We start from the raw sequence: 21,603 nt of genomic DNA, 5'->3' as shown, positions 1-21,603 counted from the left end.
TGTTTTCTCTTCTTGCTCAGACCCTGTACTTCCCGGGTTATTGAAAACTGGGCCTTGAAAAATGGTCTGTATATACACAGTGATAATTGGAAATGGTCACTCTGGTTAAGAACTGAGTGCTGAAAGGAAGTACAGTGATATATGCATGATGATTTTTTAGAAATAACATTGAGAAGGGCTGGAGCGATTGCACAGCGGGTAGAGTGCTTGCCTTGCACGCGGACGACCCGGGTTCGATTTCCAGCATCCCATATGGTCCCCTGAGCACCTCCATGGGTAATTCCTGGGTGCAGAGCCAGGAGTAACCCCTGTGCATCGCCAGGTGTGACCCAAAAAGCAAAAAAAAAAAAGAACATTGAGAGAGAGCGCGCTGGGGACGTCAGTGGCAGGAAAGGTAACACCGGTGAAGGGATGGGTGTTAGAACATTGCATGACTGAAACCCAGTCATGAATAGCGTTGTAATTATGTATCTCGAGGCAATAAAAAAAGAAATAGACTTCTATACCAAAAAAAAAAAAAGTGGCGTGTATAGATATACCAGACAGATTTTGCTCAGAACTGAAAATCCACAAAATTATCACATGTGTCAAGGAAAGACCACTGTGCCTTTCAGAAGCAACATATTTAATTCTCAAATTGCTGCTGATTATGTTTTCTTAATCTTTTCTGGCACAGAGGCAGGCTGATAGCTTTCTGTTACAACCACCGCATGCTAACAGGCACAGACAGAGAAGACAGTGCAGCTCAGCAGTGTATTTCCTAGTAAAAGAAATGAATCAGTTGTTGGTTATCACCTTGAAAAAGAACGAGAACAGAATTCAGTTTGGGGTCCCTAAAATGATATACTTTTTTTGTTTGTAGGATAAATAACATTGGCTTGTCCTTTCTCCCTGGCCACAGGGAGTTTAGGTTTATTGGATTACACCATTCACAGTGCTCCTTTGGCACTCCCATTCCTCTGTGTTTGTCTTAACTTCTCTGTGCTCTCTTCCCCAACCGGTTAACCACCTATTTCCCCTAAGCAGTCATTCCCCAGAAATCTCTGGATTTGTATTTGTAAGTCAAATATCACTTTTCTCCTTCCCTTATGTCCTTCTGCATAGTTTACTTTAGAGCAATGTCTTTTTTGTGTAGTCACTGGAAGCCAGCTAATACTATGCTTTTATAACTTGGGAGTCATTTGACTCAGAATAATATTCACTCCTGGGTATCTGTTTTCTCAATTTAAGCCTCAGTTGCCCTTAATTCCTAGCACCCCAAAAGCAGGGTCCTGATGAAGGGACTGGATGAACCCAAGGGCAAGCCGTGAGCTACTCTGGCATCGAAAAGGGCCAGGCCAAGCACCATAATCCTTAACTATAAGTTAAGAGCATGATCATGGACAAATACTATCATGATCCAAAGAGAAAAAACTTGACTAGGACCCTGCTAGGGTTAGGAAAGAACTATCTGGCCTGAGCACTGTAGACTGGGATCTATAGTGAGTTGTCCCCAAGAGAGCCACCCTATAAGCTTTATGTATCTCTTACTGTTCACAATCACAATCATCCTGTTGTTCATCGATTGCCTCGAGCAGGCCCCGGTAACGTCTGTCTCCTTCATCCTAGCCCTGAGATTTTAAAAAGTGCCATGTTCAAGGCTCTTTCAGAGTTAGGAGAATGAGACCCATCATTGTTACTGGTATTTGGCATATTGGGTACACCATGGGGAGTTTGCCAGACTCTGCCGTGTGGGCAGGTAACATTCAGTAACTGTGTCCATACCAAATGATCAATTATTAAGAAGTCTAAGATGATTGTTTATGGACTGTAAAGGAAAGGAGAAGTATGCCCTTAGATAAAAACACCCCCTTGAGCAAATATCCTGGCTGTAGGAGATCATTGTCTTAGAAGAGCTTCCCCGGAAGGAAGAGATTTACATATGTTGATTGTGCTACCTCACCTGTGGGTAGTTGCTACCCCCAATGCTTGGAGGTTGGGCACAAGAAAGGCTGCCAGACAGCCAGACGGAGCTGGGAGAGACCAGCAGGGGGGGACAGGAGGAGCCAGGAATGAGGGGCAGTGTGAGACTCAGCCGGGGCGCTCAGTGAGACTGAAACTGGCTTGTGGAGAGGAGGGAATAAAAGCAACTGATCACCAACCGGCCCAGCGGCCCTATTCCCCCTTCATGCATCTGCTGGCATGGCAGCTGCAGGCCGAGGTGGGGAGGCTGCCAAACCCACGTGGCAGGAGAGAGAGACCATGCTGCTGCTGCTCACTTATTTATTTTGTGAGCTTATACAGTTGTTGTTCAAGAAAGGTTTTCTAATTAGGAATTACACTTCCATGAAATTAGTTTCTGTTTAAAATCCCGCCCCCTTTGACCCCTTGTTTGTGGCAGGGCTTGTTGCTGCCCAGGGTCTACAATAGACATCCAGTGTCTTTGTCAGGCCAAGGGTAGCACATCACCTTCATCACCTGAGGCAGTGAGAAGTGAGCACTTTCAGAGGAGCTGCCCACTTGCGTGGGCAGTGAACTGATCTGTGCCAGAAGAGTTCGTGCATCCAGACTGCACAGTGCCTGGCTCAGCTGCGAGACTGGGCTGGGACTTGTGTTCAAGTCATTTGGAGACAGAATAAAGGTGCCTTGGGCTAGACACTACTGAGGTTTTATTAGATGAAAACTGAAGGACTTGTCTCAGCATGAGAAGGTTGAAACATTATCATTTGTCTGAAGCTCGTTTGAGTTGTCAAAGTGGAAAATGATGTGTTTTCATTCTCTGTTTACTTCCATCTTGTTTGTTTGTTTGTTTGGGGGCCAAACCCAGAAATTCCCAGGGGTGACCCCTGGTGGTGCTAGGAGACCATATGGGATGCTGAGAATTGAACCTGGGTTGGCTGCATGCAAGGCAAATACCCTGTACACTCTACTGTTACTCAAGCTCTTCCATTTGCTTCTGAAGACACAAAATTGGTTATCCATCTGATTCCAAATTAGACAAGTTTGTTGTACTTCTTACTCCTAGAAGGGGGGGAGGGGAGGGAAGTGACCTTTTGTTTTGGAATATGTGATTTAAAAAAAAAAAAAAACTAAAAATCAAGCAAAATATATAAAGCAAACTCCTTAGGTGACACTTCTCTATATCACCAAAAGAACCTACTTTATTTATTTATTTATTTATTTTAGTTTTTAATAGAATTTTATTAAAGCCCCATGATTGGAGTGATAGTACAATGAGTAGGGCACTTGCCTTGCAGGCAGCCAGCTTGAATTTGATCCACAGCACTCCTGGTAGTGATTCCCCAAACCCCAGTAGGAGTGATTTCTGTGCACAGAACCAGGAGTAAACCCTGAACAAGTAATAATAACAATAATATAGTATATAGTTATTATATATATAATATATTATATAGTTTGGTGTGTGGTCCCAAAACCAGAACAGTAATGATAATACAATTGGGTTTTTTCTTTTTTTATTTTCTTTTTGGGTCGCACCCAACTATGCTCAGGAATTAGTCCTGGCAGTGCTTGGGGGACCATATGGGATGCCAGAGATCGAACCTAGATTGGCAAATGCTCTACCCGCTGTTGTACTATCACTTCAGCCCCACAAATAGGTTTTTTTTCAAAGTTTCATAGTTTATTTAATGCAATGAAAAATTGAATAGCAGTGTGTTTGCTTATGGATAATATAAATTAGACTGTACAAATTGAAAAACAAATTAGGTCACATTAATTCAGAAATTATCCCTGGCGGTGCTCAGGGGACCATATGAGATGCTGGGAATCGAACCTGGGTCAGCCGCATGCAAGGCAAATGCCGTATCTGCTGTGCTATTGCTCCAGCCCCATTGCTCTTTACTTTTGGGCATTATGGGTTGCAATAGATACTGAGGGACCATCATGTTTGGTCCTTTATCTACTTTCAGCACACATCTCCCATCCCCAACAATTCTTCAGCCATCATTAACTTAGTGGTCCCTTCTCTATCCCAGCTCCCTTCTCCCCCAGCTCTGAGGCAGGCTTCCAACCATGGAGCAATCTTCCTGACCCTTGTCTCTACTGTCCTTGGGTGTTATTCTCATACTGTGTTATTTTATATTTCACAAGTGAGTGCATGTCTATGTCTGTCCCTCTCTTTCTGACTCATTTCACTTAGCAACATTCATTCTTATCTAATACTTACTTGACAGCCCCCAAAAAGCAACTCCAAACTTCACATCTTATTGGCAATAATCTCTGTTAAACTCTCAAAAAGAACTCGACTGAACACAAAACCATACTTCTCTCTTGTAGAAAGTTCATTTTCATGCACCTGAAACAGAGATGGCTTTGGTAGAAGCCCTGAATTAATTTAAAGTGAACACAACAATAAAAAGGTAATCATAGGTTTTCTACAATGAGCGTTAAGCTTAGAATTCTGATTTGACCATATTCTTTCACAGGGATTCTACTGTACAGCTTGTGTGCAGGGTCTTTAATCTCTGTACCTGGTCTGGCCGTCTTGACTTGGCACCTTATTTGATCTGCTCAAATCATCAGAATGACCCCCTTAAGAATATACATAGTCTCTCAAGTGTGCCTCACTCCCCACCAAACCATTCTTCATCATGGAGTTTTGGTTATGTACATGGTTGTAGGGTGGGATGGGAGGCAAGAGGTTGCCATGACAGACTTGACCCTGTGACTCTACTTTCTTTTTTTTTTTTTAAGTTTGGGAATATCTTATAATATCATAAGGATTTACAGAAACAAAATGAGATAAAAGGGGAAAACACAGGCAAACATATGATCACCTCTGAGCAGTAGAGCATCAAGGTAACAAAGAGGGGGGAAAAGTAGACTGGAATCCTTCCTCCCCCCCCCCTTTTTTTTTCTTTCTTTTATTTTTTTTTTTCTTTTTTTATTAGTGAAACACCATGAGGTACAGTTACAGACTTGCAAATTTTGTGCTTGGGTTTCAGTTATACCATGATCAAGTGCCCATCCCTCCACCAGTGCCCGTCATCCATCACCACAGGTCCCAGCATCCCCCCTCCCATCCCACCCCGTCCCATCCTGCCTCTGTGGCAGGGTATTACCCCTTGTTCTCTCTCTCTTCTTTTGGGTACTGTGTTTTGCAAGAGAGGCATTAAGTGACAATCATGTTTGGTCTATAGACTACTTTTAGCATGCTTCTCCCACCCTGGGAGGGTCCTCACAACACCCTTTATTTGATGCTCTCTTCTCTGTCTGAGCTTCCTTTTCACCTAGCACGTGTGGCTGGCCTTCCATTCATAGAGCAAAATTCCTGGTACTAATCTCAGCCATTCCTGGGTGTTAGTCTCCCGTTTTGTTGCTTTATGTTCCCCAGATGAATGCAATCTTTCTGTGTCTATCCCGCTCTTTCTGGCTCATTTCGCTTAACATGATATTTTCCATGTAGTACCACTTGTATGTAAATTTCATGACTTCGTCTTTTCTAACAGCTACATAGTACTCCATTGTGTAAATGTACCAAAGTTTCTTTAACCAGTCATCTGCTCTTGGGCACTCAGGTTTTTTCCAGATTCTGGCTATTGTAAAGAGTGCTGCAATAAACAAACAATTGCAGATGTCACTTCGACTATACCTTTTTGCCTCTCTGGGATATATTCCCAGGAGTGCTATAGCTGGGTCAAATGGCAGATCAAATTCTAATTTTTTGAGAATCGTCCATACTGTTTTCCAAAAGGGTTGGACCAGCCGGCATTCCCACCAGCAGTGAAGGAGGGTCCCTTTCTCGCCATATCCGCGCCAGCACCGGTTGCTTTTGTTCTTGTGGATATGGGCCAGTCTCTGTGGTGTGAAATGATATCTCATTGTGGTTTTGATCTGCATCTCTCTGATGATTAGTGATGTAGAGCATTTTCTCATGTGCCTTTTTGCCATTCGGATTTCTTCTTTGCGAAAGTTTCTGTTCATTTCCTCGCCCCATTTTTTGATGGGGTTGGGTGATTTCTTCTTGTGGAGTTCAACCAGTACCTTGTATATCCTTGATCTCAACCCCTTATCGGATGTGTATTTGGTGAATATCCTTTCCCATTCTGTAGGCTCTCTCTGTATTTTGGAGTGACTCTCCTTTCCTCCCTGCAGTGGCGACTGTTGAGATGTGATAGGTCTTGTCTGACTTTCTTGCTTTGCCTCCTTTCATCAACACGGTGGTTTTATACTTCAGTGAACTGAATTTGTTTTTTATTTTTTAACTTTATTTAAGCTCCATCATTCACAAAGTTGTTTCTAAAACATTTGTTATGGGCTTTGGATGCTCTGTTACCAATCCCACTGCTTGAGTGATCACCGCTCTGCCATTGTCCCCATTTTCCCAGCCACACCCCAAGCTTACCCACTAAGCAGGCACAGGATAGTTTGTTTTCTGTTGCTTGTTACATCCAAGTGGCTGAAGGAATTATCAAAAATACTTCAGCAAAAGAAAAGTTGTAAAATTGTTACATCTCACCACAAGGTTGTTAAGTCTTTGTGTGAGAATTTACTAAGCTGTTCATTGTTTTTGTTTGTTGAGTTTAGTTGTCTTCTATGTTACTTTCTCATCTGATAAGGTGTGTTCCTGCTGGAATTTCAGTAGTGTGGAGTTTGAATTCTAGAAGCTTTGGGATCTGTAGAACTTGGATGAGTCTACAAAGATCCTTAGCGAAGAAGTCGAGTTGGACCGTTGGTATGGCGGCAGCAGTGGGGTGTGGGTGCAGCTGCCGGGGCTCTAGCAGGAAGGGGACTCAGCCTACTGCCTTTCCAAGGGCACTCCAGCGTTTCCAACCAGGGGGACCAGTGTGTCCATGAATTTCAGCTGCTTAGTTTGTAACTCCTTGGGGATTTAGTTCATGCCTCTGAAGATCAGAGCCAGAGGATGAGTTGACATGGCAGTGGCTGTGGTAGAATGGGTCCATAATTGGGTTTTAGACATACCATGTGCTAGCAACAACCTCTCACCCACCCCCATCCCCAGGCGGCCACTTTGGCAGGAACCTTTTTAAGTTTGGTTGTTGAGTTTGGGTCTCTTCTTTTCAGTGTTGTTGACTCTGTGACTTAGGTATTTAACTCCTTTCCACCACCAACGTACTCGGGTCCCCTTGACCCCTGCTCCCCATTGTTTCCCATCTGTCTCTCTTCCCCTTCAATTTCTTTCTTCTTCTGCCTTCTCCTCCCTATATTCTGGATCTAAGGGTGATCCAGGCAACCCCCCCCTTCCAAACATTGCATTCCCTCAACCAGCTATTATCTATACCACATATAAGTGAGATCATCCTGTGTTTGTCCTTCTTCTGGCGTCATTTAACATGGTATTTTCCAGTTCCATCTGTGTTGCAGAGAATTGCATGATATCACCTTTCCTTGCAGCTGCGTAGTATTCCATGTGTATATATATCACGCCTTCTTGATCCACTTACCCATCATTAGACACCTAGGTTGATTCCTTATTGTAGTTATTGTACTGAGTGCTCCAATGAGTTATGATGTGCATATGTCTTTGTGTCCTGGGGGTAGAGTCTACTTTTTACCAAAATTAAATTTGTGAATTACAAATGCTTGAGCTGCACATTTTGGTTCTTTTACAAGTGTTGCACACACACTACACTTTTTCCTCTCTCCTTTCCCGAACTTTGGCTCTTAGACTAGAATGATGGTTTATGTATATATAACCACCTGGGTGCTTAGAAACATACTTACTGTTGATCTTTTAATTTCCATCCTCTTAAACAAAAATGAAACAGCTTACCAATAGAAATGCTTTCTATTTTGATGGAGGCAGGAGATAGTTGGGTCACACCTGGCTGTGCTCGGAGCTTACTCCTGGCTCTGTGCTCAGGGATCAGTCCTGGCAATGCTCAGGGCACCATGTGTGGTACTGAGGCTTGAACCAGGCTTGGCCACATGCAGGGAAAATGTCTTTATTCCAGTACTACTTCTCCAACCCAGATATGCTTTCATTAGAAGCTATCAATCCTTTTTTGGTTTGTATTTTTGTTTTTGTTTGCTTAGAGGACACATCTCGTGGTGTTTAGGAACCGGGTGGTGCTGGCGATTAAACCTGGGCTCCAATATGGGCATTCCTAAAAAAACTAGAAATTGAGCTTCCATATGACCCCGTAATACCAATTCTTGGGATATATCCGGAGGTTGTAAAAAAAAGCACAGTAGAAATGACATCTGCACCTGTATGTCCATTGCAGCACTGTTCACGATAGCCAGAATCTGGAAACAAACCAAGTGCCCGAGAACAGATGACTGGTTAAAGAAACTTTGGTACATCTACACAATGGAAGACTATGCAGCTGTTAGGAGAGATAAAGCCATGAAATTTGCTTATAAGTAGATGGACATGGAGAGTATCATGCTAAGTGAAACGAGTCAGAAAGAGAGAGACAGACATAGGAGGACTGCACTTATTTGTGGAGTATAAAACAACATAACATGAGACTGACACCCAAGGACAGTAGACACAAGGGCCAGAAATAGTACTCTATAGTTGGAAGGCTGTCTCATGAGCTGGGGGAGAAGGCAGCTGGAATAGAGAAGGGATCACTAAGTCAATGATGGTTGGAGGGATCATTCGGAATGGGAAATGTGTGCTGAAAGTAGATTAAGGACCAAACGTGATAGCCTCTCAGTATCGATATTGCAAAGCATAATGCCCAAAATTAGAGAGTACGGGAAAAATTGTCTGCCATAGAGGCAGGGGAGGGTAAGGATGGGGGAGGGGCAGGGATACTGGGGATATTGGTGGTGGAAAACATGCACTGGTGGAGGGATGGGTGTTCAATTATTGTATGACTGAAACTCAGACATGAAAGCTTTGTAACTATCTTATGGTGATTCAATAAAAAAATTTTTTAAAGAATTTTAAAAAATACAAAAACTGGGTTCCTGCATGCCGAGCATGTGCCCAGCCCACTGAGCCCTTTCTCTGGCCTAGAAGCTGGACATCCCAAGGGAAAAGGTTAATTGACTGCACTGTAGACACCCATAATATCCTAAATATTTCTTCTGAGATCACATTTTTTTTTTAGACAGAAAGATCATTACTCTTTTTATTTATTTTTTAAATTGAATCACCATGAGATACACAGTTACATGATTGTTCATGATTGGGTTTCAGTCATGCAGTGTTCCAATGCCCACCTCTTCACCAGTGTACGTTTCCCATTGTACATTTTAAAGCTGATGGTAATCAGATCCTTTCATTCTTACAAAAATGTATCCATTTATCCTCTGAGGACAAATACATTTAATGCCTCCTGTGTTAGGGCACCAGGCTGGGTCAGGCTGCAACAGTGTGCAAAGCAGACCCAGTCTTACCTTTCTGGCACCCTCTTCTCAGAGGGGATTCCCAGGCCAGTTACATTTGCTGTCTGCTTCAGAAGAAGAACATGGGTTGTTCGGGAGAGTAGATGAAAGAGAAGAAGAAATCTAAATCTCTTCTGCTGGAGTTAGAAGAAACAGCAGGGCGGGTTAGAGCCAGAACCCTGCCATCTACACCTGTGAGATGCTCCTTCTCTCCCACTCTCCTTCAGCTGCAGTGGCTCCTTCCCTGCATGATCAGCGCCAACCGCTAGATTTGAAGAAGTAAAAGAAGTGCCCATCCTCAACAAAGGCGAGCCAGAGCAGTAGTATAGCGGGGTAGGGCGTTTGCCTTGCACACGGCCAGTCCAAGTTCTGGCTGATCTGGGTTCCATCCCTGGCATCCCATATGCTACCCCAAGCACTGCTTTGAATGATCTCTGAATGCAAGGCCAGGAATAACCCCTGAGCATTGCTGGGTGTGGCCAAAAAAAAAAAAAAGAAAAGAAAAAAATTTAAAAAAAAAAAGAATGCACTATATAGGGTGTTTGCCTTACCATGGCCAACCCTGGTTCGATTCCCGGCACCTCATATGGTCCCTTCAAGCCATGAGTAAGGTCATGAAATGATCCCTGAGTGCAGAGCCAGGTTTAAGGCCTGAGCACTGCCAGATGTGGCCCCCCAAAATAAAAAAAAATAAAGACAAGAAATCCTTTCATAGATCTTATCAACAGATGTGTAATTTCTTTCTTCCTTTCTTTTTTAAGATTTTAACTTAAAGCTCTTAAAAATTATCTGTCAAGAAGCTGAAAACATTGTTCAGAAATTGAGCCACAAGTCACCTCTTGGGGCTGGAGAAATAGTACAGCTGGTAGGGCATTTGCCTGCCTTGCACGCAGCCAACCCGGGTTTGATTCCCAGCATCCCATATAGTCCCCTGAGCACCGCCAGGAATAACTGCTGAGTGCAGAGCCAGGAGTAACTCCTGTGCATCACATCGTCAGGTAGTATAGCGTCACATCGACCCAAAAAGAAAAAAAAAAGTCACCTCTTGCTTGTTACAGGTGACCTATTGTCAGACCATTCCAGACTGGCCATGTTGGCTTCTTCGACTAATTTGGGCTGAAGCTCTCAAATGAGTTTCTTCGTTGCCCCGCAAAGAGTAATTATAATAGCAACTAAGAAGTCTTGAATGCTTTGTGCCAGTCAGTCCTCTAAACACTTTGCTAGTGTCATATACCATCATCACAATAGCTCTCTGCGTCATGTCGCATCTTTCTAAAGTGGAAGAAACCAGCCGATAGAGTTTAGCTTGCCCATGATGATGCAGCTGGTGAATTTTGAAGCTAGTAGCAGACAGAGTCACTCTGAAATCTGTTCTTCAGCACAGCTCTTGCAGCCTTGTGGTATATACTTGCCAGAGTCACTTATAAACAAGGATTCCAATTTTCATTTTTCCACAAGTGGCCAGTTGCGTTACCTTAGAAACCTGGAGTTTATTGTTTAGAATGTAATTGTGTTTTGTATTAAGATGCCCGAGGTTTTAAAGCAGAGTAAAGAATTCTGAAGCAGTGACTCTAAGGTTGCACCAATTTCCTTTTTGCTGGCTGCTCTTTTAGTTCTGGAAGTAAGCATGGGGTAAAGCTAGTTTGGTTTTTTGATTTTTGCTTTCTTGTATCTGGATTAGTTGTTCAGCAGCAGAAAAAAATAAGCAAATAGGGACTCATGTATGCTTGGGAGAAGAATGTGCTTTCCTGGTAATACTACAGTTAGCAGGAAACACATTTTTTTGGTGCATACCTGACACCACTGAATAGAGTTTCTGCTCCCCATCTCAGCTGAACCGAAGGATGGGTCAGCAGCCTGGAGATTGAGAAGCCCTCAGAACTTATTTGAACTGGGCTAGTACCCAACATCAGGTTGTTTATTTGGCAGCCTATTGTTACAAGAGTAAGAAAACCTCAGGATTTGAGTTTTTATCCGCCCTTTGTTGTGTATCCTGACTGGCTCCCAGTAATCAATGATCTTCTCTTCCAGCTTCCTTTTTCTTCCAGTGGGTTGATTCATCTGGAGAGATGTAGTCCGGGCTTCTAAAGTGTTGGTACTAGCTCCCACTTCAGAGTTGAGAAGGGGGAGAGTTGCAGTTTAAGAATTCACATTTCTTAAAGATTAATGAAGTGCTGGAAAGGTTAAGTGGCTTGAACAGACATGGAACAAGTTAGTTATTGATTTTCTGCACCGCTCTCTCCTCTGCCTTTGATTCCATTTCCCATTTTTCTCTCCTCTCCCATCCCCTTCCATTTCCAATCAGGTATATCTTTGCAAAGAGCCTTTTTGAAAATGGCTCCCTCAGTGACATCGAGTGGCACATCTACCAGGACTGGCACTCCTTTCTCTTGCAGCAGTTTGCCAGCCAGCTACAACTTCATGGCTTCATCTACCTCCGGGCTACTCCCCAGGTAATGTGAAAACCTAAAGCCGTAGGCCAGGGCTCTGTGAGCTGACTCCTGGTTTTCTGGTGCTTGAACTTAATGTGGTGGGCATTAGTCAGAGCCTGGGGGACGGTCAGTGAGCGCACGCCCGCACCAGCACAGAGTACCCTCTCCCACCTACGCTCTGCAGCCGAAACTGGGGCAAGTGTCTCTTGAAGTAACAGCAGCAGAGAGCAAATTGGACTTTAAAAATAGTTGAGGTGGGCTAGAGCAATAGCACAGCGGTTAGGGCGTTTGCCTTGCATGCAGCCGACCCAGGTTTGATTCCCCGTATCCCATATGGTCCCCCGAGCACTGCCAGGAGTAAATCCTGAGTTGCAGAGTCAGGAGTAACCCCTGTACATCACCAGTGTGACCCAAAAAGAAAAAAAAAAACTAAAATAAATTTTAAAAAATAGTTAAGGTGGTTGTTTTGTTTATTACTTTTTTTAAATATATATAATAATGTCAGCATTGCCTGCCTCATCCTTGCTCCCTGCCCTTTCCCTTCCCCTCCCTTGGTAACCTTAGTTCTGTTGTCAGAAAAACATGTTTTTTTTTATCCTCCAGGGTTTGTGCATTGACCCCTCTACAGTTGGCTCCCCCCCAACTCTTCCTTTCCTCCAACTGGGCCAGCAGAATGTGGGGAGGAGGAGAAGGAGGAAGATTTCCTCATCCTGTTCTGATGCCAACCTAATTTATAGTCCATTCTGTGGACTGTGCATTAGTTTGGTTTGGCTATAGGAGCCACACCCGGCAGTACTCAGGGGCTTCTCCTGGCTCTATCTAGGCCTGAGGGTGGCTCCCGGCGGTGCTCAGAGGACCATGTGGAGCTGTGGATTGAGCCCGGGCCTGCCACATGCAAAGCATATGCTCAGCCCTTTGTGCCGTCTCTGCAGTTCCCTTGAGCCCTCTTTGAACCTTGAGGATGCTTCTGACCAGGCAGGATGGATGACAGAATTTGCTCTCCATGACTCTCTGACTGAGAATGTAGACACAGCCTGGCACATGGGGATGGGGGTGCGGGGACGGGGAGTGAGATAGGAGAGGCACTATTGCCTCTGAAAAGAATGAGGCCGACACTGGGTGCATGAAGTTTAAGGTGAACAATGACTAGACAGTCGGGATGGGGATGAATGTCAGTGGCTGGGGAAAGACCCCAGCCAGAGAGGATGGCTCGAAGTAACCTAGCATTGGGTTGGGGTGAGAGGAAAGCCCTGGCCCCAGGAAGGCTCACGGCCAGAGCAAAGGACACGTGCTGGTGGACCCAGTCAAGACTGTGGCTGGAGTAGAAAGAGGTGACAGAGGTTTCCAGGGGGAAGAGAGGAGTCTCGGGATGACTGAAGAAGCAGCAGGTTGAGAAGCTGAGCTTTAGGAGAAGAATCGAGAAAGGGGAGGAACCTTTGCTCAAAGAAGCAGAACTTCACACACTTGGTTCAGGGCCATGAAGACAAGCTCGGCTTTAGGAAACGGGCAGAGCTGTTCCTGGAGCCAAACGGCGTGCTCGGCCCTCTCCTGGCAGCGACTTTGTTTCTGGGACCTGGGCACTGGGTTGAGAAAACGAGGACAGTGCTGGTGGTAGTGAAGATGATGGTGTGGCTTGGAGCCAGAGCAATGGTACAGCGGGTAAGGCACTTGCCTGGCACACGTCTGACCTGGGTTCAACCCCCGGTATCCATTGTGGTCCTTGAGCACTGCCAGGAGTGATTTCTTTATGCAGAGCCAGGAGCAAGCCCTGAGCATTGCCGGGTGAGAACCCCCAAACAGAAACAAAAAGGGAAATAATCAGGCTCACAGGATGATTGATAAGAGGTCTTTCAACTGAGTTAGTCTGAGGGGAACTGAAGGATTGCCTCGGTTTAAGATGTGGCTTGCTCATTCTGTGAACAAATGGGGACTTGGGTAATGTTTCACCTAGGGGACATGAGAGCCAGGGGACCTAGGAATGCTGCTGTCCTCCCCGAGGTCAGCCCTGACTCCTGTGTGCAGGCCCTGGTTAGTGCTATTAGAGACTCCGTTCAAGTAAGCTTGCACTTTTTTTTTTAACTGATAATAAATCATAATGAAATTTATTTTATGACACAATCCTAAGACTCTTAACACTGGGAGCTGGAGGTAGGGTGTTTGCTTTGCATGTGACTGACCTGGGTTAGATCTCTGGCATCCCATGTGGTTCCCCCACACACACATACCCAGCACCGACCGGAGTAATTCCTGAGTGCAGAGCCAGGGGTAACCACTGAGCATTGCCCGGTGTGACCCAAAAAGCAAACAAAGACTCTCAACAGTTCTCACATTCACTTATGTGACTCCCTGACATGTTTAAGAAGCAGCATGAAGGGGCCAGAGCAGTAGCGCAGCAGGTAATTTGTTTGCCCCACACATAGCCAACCCCGGGTTCGAGCCCCACTTTATTTTATTTATTTATTTATTTTTTTAAATGAGAAGAAAAATGCTTGGGTGTCTTTGTGCTTCCTCCGGCCCATGGGGCTGGGAGGCGTGGGCGCAGCTGATGTGTACCTCTCAGCATCAGGCCCACGGACACTGCCAGAGAATGAGGAGAGTGGGTAGGAAACCCCCCGAAACGAGGCATCTGGGACAGCCCTGAGACACAGCCTGGGCCCATGCCTTAGCAGCCTCAGCGCAGGCCCGGCCTCCGACCCCACAGCCCCAGCAGCAGCTCCTCTTCGGGGGAGAGGCGAAGGGGCAGATTGGCACTTGTAGTCCCTCCTGCTCACATTCAGGTGTGTCCTCCTGCATGGGCTGAGATGCAGAGCACTCAGACTGTATCACTGTTCACAAAGGATGGCTTTCAGTGTTTAAGAATTTGTGGTAACTAGGACTGGGGAGATAGCATAGAGGGTAGGTGCTTGCCTGGCATGTGGCTCACCCGGATTCGATCCCCAGCGTCCTGTATGAAGTTCTCCAAGCACTGCCAGGAGTAATTCCTGAATGCAGAGCCAAGAGTAACCCCTGAGCATTACTGGGTGTGGCCCAAAAAACAAAAAAAGAAAATTATTGTAACCCTAGCCGTGCAACAAGAATGCGGCCAGATGCTCAAAATAGGAGTTAATCTAGATCTATGGAGGGGAAAGTTTGCTCTTATAAATGAATTAACAGTTAAAAGGGGGAATGTTGACCTATTTTAAGAGGAGAGACTTTAGTATCAATATTTGCCTGCAAGCAATGAATGAATAATTATAGCCTTAATAAAAATAATTGCCCTGTTCTTATGTGTAATTGAAAACATAAAGCCACATTTAAAAGTATGCATTTCCATTAATTCTGATAATATTTTCCTTCAGAGAGGAAAATTAGATAGTTTTGCTAAGTTTAGAAATCCTGAAGCTACCTTTGTAGCAGGAATGTAAATTAGCTAATCTCTAAGGAAGCAGTCCGGCGGCCTGTACTAGTAAATCCACATACCTTTTGACCTGTTAGTCATGAGCCTTAAAATTTACTCTTTAAATATGCCCCCACATGGGCAGATTGGCTCATGTGCAAGGCAGCATTGTTTGTAAAAGCAAATGGTTGGAATCAGCACAAGAAATCATCATTAGCGACTAGATGAACATACTACATTCCCTCCTTGCACTGGAAAACTCTGACACCATTAAAAAGAACAACAAAGTTGTCCTAAGACATTTTGTTAAGCAAAGAAAAACAAGAGTGTGTGGTGGAACTTTGATGTGTTTGCTTAAGAAAAACAGGTCGGGGGTAAAAAAGATAACTGAGTACACAAAAAACTACTAAAGTTGGTTGTATCTGTGGTGTAGAGAGCCAGGGAGCTCAAAGTCAGGAGTGTTTAAAGCTGCTGTGTTGGAGAGAGAGGGAGAAGGGGAAGTATTCCGAAGTCGTCATCAGTACAGGTGGGATCGTGGAACAAATGTAGAAGCAAAGAAAAAGAGTTGTACACAAGGCCTGAGAGAGCACAGCGGGTAGGACACTTGCCTTGCGCGTGGCCGAGCTGGGTTAGGTGCCCAGAACCACACAAGATTCCTCAACCCCCTGATCCCACCCTCGGGCCCCAACACACACACACCAAGAGTGATCCTTGAGCACAGAGCCAGGAGTAAACCCTGAGTACCACAGGGGTTGCCCTCCCCCTCAAAATATTTTTGCAGACATTCAGAAGGAATGAGAATAGAAAAGGAAGATTAGAATAGGATGTTTGTTAAGGTCAAAAATGAAAGCTTTGAGGGTTGTTGACCCTCAACTCCACAAGACTGCTCCTGTGCAAGGATTTTGCCTTGTTCTCTGGGGTTCCTTTGCCTGGTGAGATGGAGCACCCCGTATTTCCCTCCTCCCTCTGTTTCCTGAGCAAGTAGAAACTCCTCTGGTGGCCTGTGTGTGCACAGACCTGGAATCGCACCAGACGCAGAGAGCTCATTCGTACTGAAGGAATGGGGCAGGGGTGGGCAGGGAGTAGTGGGGGTTGGTGCTACCTTTTTCAAGAACCCGTCTTGGACTCCCCAAGCTCAAGTCATTCCCTCTGTTAGCTGAAGTGTACTTAGGATTCAAACCTCAGGACTAGGGAGGGTTGGAGCATGTGTTTTGCATGTGGGAAGCCTAGGTTGGATCTCTGGCACAGATGGTGCATGGAGCACCACATGGGGAAGAGAAATAGAATTCATAGTTGAGCACTCGGTTATTTCACACATTCATTTTAGTTATTCTCTTACTACATTGGAAAGTTCTGAGGACAAAGACTTTAAGTGTGGGACATTGAACAGATTCAGGGGTCAATGGGAAAGGGAAAGACGAGATGGAATATGTGTTAAGAGTCATCTGTGTGAATCAGTTTGAAAAGTTGGGCATGAGCCTATAAAAGAAATATGTTTTCATTTCCTTGGAGTCCAGGTAGGCTGTGATGGGAAAACAAAAACTGTGTTTGGAAATGTTGTGTTATATTTGGAAATGATGTTTACATTTGGAAATAAAGTGTTTGAAAGAGGGATTCATCATTGGGTTTATCTAGGGGTTATTCAGGGGGTTAATTCATCTGTTCTTCAAGGACACATGACACTGAATAGCAAAAATTTTGCTAGGCAGGCAGAGGAAGAAATGCTACTCAGGCAGAATATAAATATTTGGAGCAGAAGTTTTGAGGTATGAAGGAAGTTATCTTGCCTGTAGGAGGTCAAGTCATGCCTTGCTAAAGCTAAGAGTCCAGGGGAGTTACCACGGAGATGAAGATGAAGAAGACACAGGAGTGAGGTCAAGCTTCAAGCTCCAGCACAGACATGCTGTGAGCTGCTGTGTTCTACTTTTCTATCACCTGATAGAAAGTAGAATAAGATCACTCTAGCTTTACAGAAAAGTGAAGGGAGGAGAGTTACTCAACAAATCTCACTTTTAAAAATTCTTTGTTTCACTTTTGACCTCTGCAAGATTTTTGCATTTTGTTCCAGAGTGCATGATTGGCATAATAGGAAAGAGCTGTTTCTAGTTCCTTATCTCCATATGTAAATAGGATGCTGCCCAGACTTCCCTGAAAGGAGGGGGCTTGGTGATACCTGTAGGTAGGAAAGAGACTGGGAGGTATTTAGCAAGGAGAGGCATGCCATCTTTCTAAAGGATACCGAAGGGTGGGCTGAGGGGCACCAATGGAAGCTCTGCCAGGAACCCGACAAGCCTTCCCTGAGTGGATCCGCACAGCTCCTTCCCTGAGTGGATCCGCACAGCTACGTGTGTGGTGAGAGGGGAATGAGGAAATGGAAGCCCACAGAGATTGCACCACTGCACCATGGTGAAGACAGGAATTTGATCCTGGACTTCGGTGGTTTTTAAGGTCCTTTTTAAGGTGGTTTTCCCTGTTCTTCACTGCCTCCAGGAGGCGGAGGGCTTCTCTCGTGGACCAGGTGGGAGGAAATGAGGACCTGTCGAGGGCAGAAGGGAGAGGGCAGGAGGAGAGAACTAAGTGGGAAAAAAGCCAAGCAACTTGAGAGACCTCCCAGCTATAGTTGGGAGAAGGAAAGAGAAAAGTCATGACAGGTTCCTGGAGCAGGTCTTGTTTTCCTGGATCCACGTTGAGCAAGAAAACAGGCAGAAAGCAATTCCACGTGCAAGTTCACCCCAGAGTTCAGGAGAGACCTCAGGAGCGGGTCCAAGAGCTCTAGGAGATGATGCTGGGAGAATCACGGTAACGGTCCTGGGGTTGTTTTTCAGGTTTGTTTGAAGCGACTGCACCAGAGAGCCAGGCAGGAGGAGAAGGGAATTGAGCTGGCGTATCTCGAGCAGCTTCATGAGCAGCATGAGGCCTGGCTTGTCCATAAGACAACCAAGTAAGTGTTGAGCAGACGCCGAGTCCTGCCTCCCTCCTGCCAGTTGTTGGAACACAGATGGACATGCAGCCTGTAAGATGGTCTTGAATGTACTAGAAGAGGTTGGAAATTTTAGGCCACTATTCAACTCAAATTTAATAGTGGGTGTAACCTGAATATTCCAAGAGACTTTTTATAAGGTCCCATTTCTCCAGCTTTTTTGTTGTTGTTCTACTTGATTGAATTTTATGATTGATGATGGTCATCTAGTTGATTCAGACTGAAGAGTTGAAGATTGTAGAGAAATTGTGCATTTTGCTAAATTGACATTCTTAGTTTCTGCCTTTTCTCCCTTAGACTTGCTCAGTTATCTACTTAAAATGGGGCTCAGACCTTAAGTATTAGCCTTACAATTAAAAAAGAAATTTTCAGGGCCAGAAAGTTATTGCAGGAAGCTAAGGCACTTGCCTTGCATGTGACCAACTCCGGTTATCTGGGTCCCCACCAAGAGAGAGCGACCCCAGAGTACAGGGTCAGGAGTAGTCTCTGAGCATTGCTGGGTGTGGCCCAAACTCTCCATCCCTAACTTAAAAAAAATAAATAAATTTCATCCTCTATTCCTACCACCTTTATTTTGGTGGGGAGGGGCACACACTTGACAGTACTCAGGGTTTACTCCTGGTCAGCCAGGTGCACAGCAAACATGCTACCCACTATCCTGTCGTTCTGGCCCCATTCCTGCCAACTTTAAATCTGGTTTGTTTTTTAAAAAACTATTTTTAATTTCTTTAGAACAGAGTTTGTCTTTTATCAGATTTCATAAAGTTTTTCTTTACAGTTTTTTCATATTTATTTTAGCTTCTGTAATTCTCAGGCCAAAGGGCCCTGTGATTCAGTGCTAAGGCCTAAAGCTCTTTGGGCCCAACGGGAATTACTGGGTCACCCCAGAGATGCTGGCAGTGGTTGGGTACCTCTAGAGCTGTCTCTGATAACTGCTCAGGGACCAGGTCATACCAGAGATTGAATCAGGGTCAGATTCATGCGAAGCATGAGCTTTACTTCCCTGTACTATGGTCCTTAGTTCTTTTTCAGGGGGGGAGGTAGGAAGGGTGCATCAGTCAGCCACATGTGGCAGTTCTCAGGGCTTACTTCTGGCTCTGTACTCAGGGATTACTCCTGGTGGTGCTTGGGGGACCATGTGCAGTGCTGGGGATTGAGCACTACGTGTGGCTGGCCACATGCAAAGCCAGCACCCTACCCACAGTACTGTCTCACCACCACCCATTTTTTTTATTATTATTATTATTATTGTTGTTGTTGTTGTTATTAAATTTCTACAGCTTCATATTACTAAATTTTGTTGAGAAGCCATGTGAGTGTAGTTCTGTTCTCTGAACTAATAAGACTTCACAAACAAGTCTCAAAGTAGGCTCAGCTTTCAGTCATTTTACATATCCCATAAATGTCGGTGCTTCTTTTAGGCTCCACTTTGATACTCTGCTCAACATTCCAGTGCTGGTGCTGGATGTCAATGATGACTTTTCTGAAGTCGGAACCAAACAAGAGGAACTTCTGGCAAAGGTAGGGGGTACTGAGCACCCACCCGCCTTCCGGGGGCTTTCCTTCATTGGGCTTTGAATCTTGGCATCAAGTTTCAGTGTCATGGGTCTCACATTTTGTGCCTCTCTTCCCATGGAGCTTGTGGGTGTGTGGAATTTTGCACAAGTTACTAATACAATCCCCCGATCTCTGAAGTATTTCAGGCTAATGGTGATTTCCAGTCAATTTCAGTTAGGTCCTAAGATTCACAGTAGTGTCGGTATCTCTGTTCTACCCCTGTCATGTTGATCCAGCACCTCAGCCACGAGAGCGCCCAGCATTCCTTCCCTACTGTAGCAGACTCGGCTCTCCATGCCGGCTCGTGGGGTCTAGGGGTCTCTTATCATTGGCCAGAGTTTGCTCCCTGACTCTTCCTTTACATGCTGGGCTGATGAAAATACCTCCCTGACTCTGTTTCTTTACTAGAAAAATTTCTCCTCTAAGGTATTCTAGAACTAGAAAATGCAACTTCTCGATTTTTCTCCCAGCTCTGTCTTTACCCTCAGTGTGACCCTGGGTAGATCATCTTTTTCTCTTTGTGCCCTTCCTAATATCTCCTGGGCTTGGCTACAGATATGTCATAGATGGACTTTTGTATAGCCCACTGAAAATGTGAACTTTAATTTTTTTTTTCTCTTTCCCTCAGGTAAACACCTTTGTAAAAAATCTATAGTCATATTCTGGGATTTAAATTTTTTTGAATTTTGTACATACAGTATTGTAGCACCAGACACCGCCAGAGTCAGCAACCCTCCAGCCAGTGCTCCCAGGTTCCCGCTCATATTCCACATCTCCCCACCCCCACCCCCGGCCTCCCCAGCCTGCCATGTTGACAGCACCAGTGGTGTTCGCTGCCATTGTTCTAGAAGACCAAGTAAGTCCTGGGTGATGCAGCCTCTCTCCTGAGATGCTGTGCTGAAGTATTTGTGAGAGAAATGAAGAAATGTTGTGTGGAGAAGAACTGCTACTCCGTGACGTCCACACAAGAATGCAATTGCCTACTGACACATTTCTCACAACATATTTTTGTCATTAAGTGATGCAGGACCATAGGCTTATGAGAAAAATATACGCTTATATAGAATTGCAGTGCTTGTTGCAAGAAGTCTGCAGGCCTCTGATTCACCAGATCCAGAATTCACCCATGCAGCCCTTGACAGTTGTGCAGGCACGCAAGGAATTGAATGAGTTCAAGGCTAAATATCCTGAGAGAGCTGTGTTTCCCTTAGTGATAAGTCAGTGTGATGTTTGGAAATTAAAGCACAGCATATTATTAGCTTTAAGACAAAAAAGTTTTAAATTGAGACATAACTCATGGACAAAGCACCTCACCCATTTAAAGTATAAAGTGTCTTCCTGAATAGCTAAAGCAGTCCTAAGAAAAAGGAAGGTGGGGTGCATTGCTTTCCATAACTTCAAATTGTATTACAAAATGGTCGTAATTAAAACAGCATAGTATTGTGATATTGGTAGTGGAAAATGTGCACTGGTGAAGGGATGGGTGATTGATCATTGTGTGACCGCCCAAAAGCTTTATAACTGTTCTCATGGTAATTCATAAAAAAAATAAAATAAAAAGCCTCTGCACTTCAAAGGAAACAATGTCCAGAATACAAAAACAGTCCACTGAATGGGAAAAATTATTTACCCAACACTCATTTGATAGCGATTAATATCCAAGATGTATAAGGCACTGGAAGAACTTTACCAAAAAAAAAAAAAAAAAAAGAACATACAACGCCATCAAAAAGTGGGGAGAAGAGATGAACAGAAACTTCCTTAAAGAAGAAATATAAATGGAATGGCCAGAAGGTGAAAAACTGCTCTGAATCACTAATTATCAGGGAGATGCATCTCATGCAACAAAAACTGGCACACATAGGTCAGAAAGAACAACCAGTGCTGGCATGCATGTGGGGAGAAAGGGACTCATATCCAGTGTTGTTGGGAATGCCGATTGGTGCCTTTTTTCTGGA

General features: G+C 44.6%; 1 protein-coding gene across 4 annotated transcripts in view; it reads left to right on the top strand.

Moving 5' to 3' along the window:
• The window catches only part of DGUOK (deoxyguanosine kinase), a 55,488-nt gene extending 34,101 nt beyond the window's left edge, over positions 1 to 21,387 (top strand). For all 4 annotated transcript variants that reach the window (XM_056125491.1, XM_056125494.1, XM_056125492.1 and 1 more), the window contains 4 exons: positions 11,606 to 11,753; positions 17,934 to 18,049; positions 19,510 to 19,609; positions 20,274 to 21,387. In XM_056125491.1, coding sequence (XP_055981466.1) covers positions 11,606 to 11,753; positions 17,934 to 18,049; positions 19,510 to 19,609; positions 20,274 to 20,300 — 391 coding nt within the window. In that variant the 3' untranslated portion in view covers positions 20,301 to 21,387. The remainder of the gene's footprint in view (positions 1 to 11,605; positions 11,754 to 17,933; positions 18,050 to 19,509; positions 19,610 to 20,273) is intronic.
• The last annotated feature ends 216 nt before the right edge of the window (positions 21,388 to 21,603 follow it).

The sequence above is a fragment of the Sorex fumeus genome, unplaced genomic scaffold (genome assembly GCF_029834395.1).
Source record: "Sorex fumeus unplaced genomic scaffold, SorFum_2.1 ptg000006l, whole genome shotgun sequence".
Classification (NCBI taxonomy): domain Eukaryota; kingdom Metazoa; phylum Chordata; class Mammalia; order Eulipotyphla; family Soricidae; genus Sorex; species Sorex fumeus.
The sequence above is the reverse complement of the archived record's forward strand: the minus strand, read 5'-3'. Positions and strand labels throughout refer to the sequence as shown.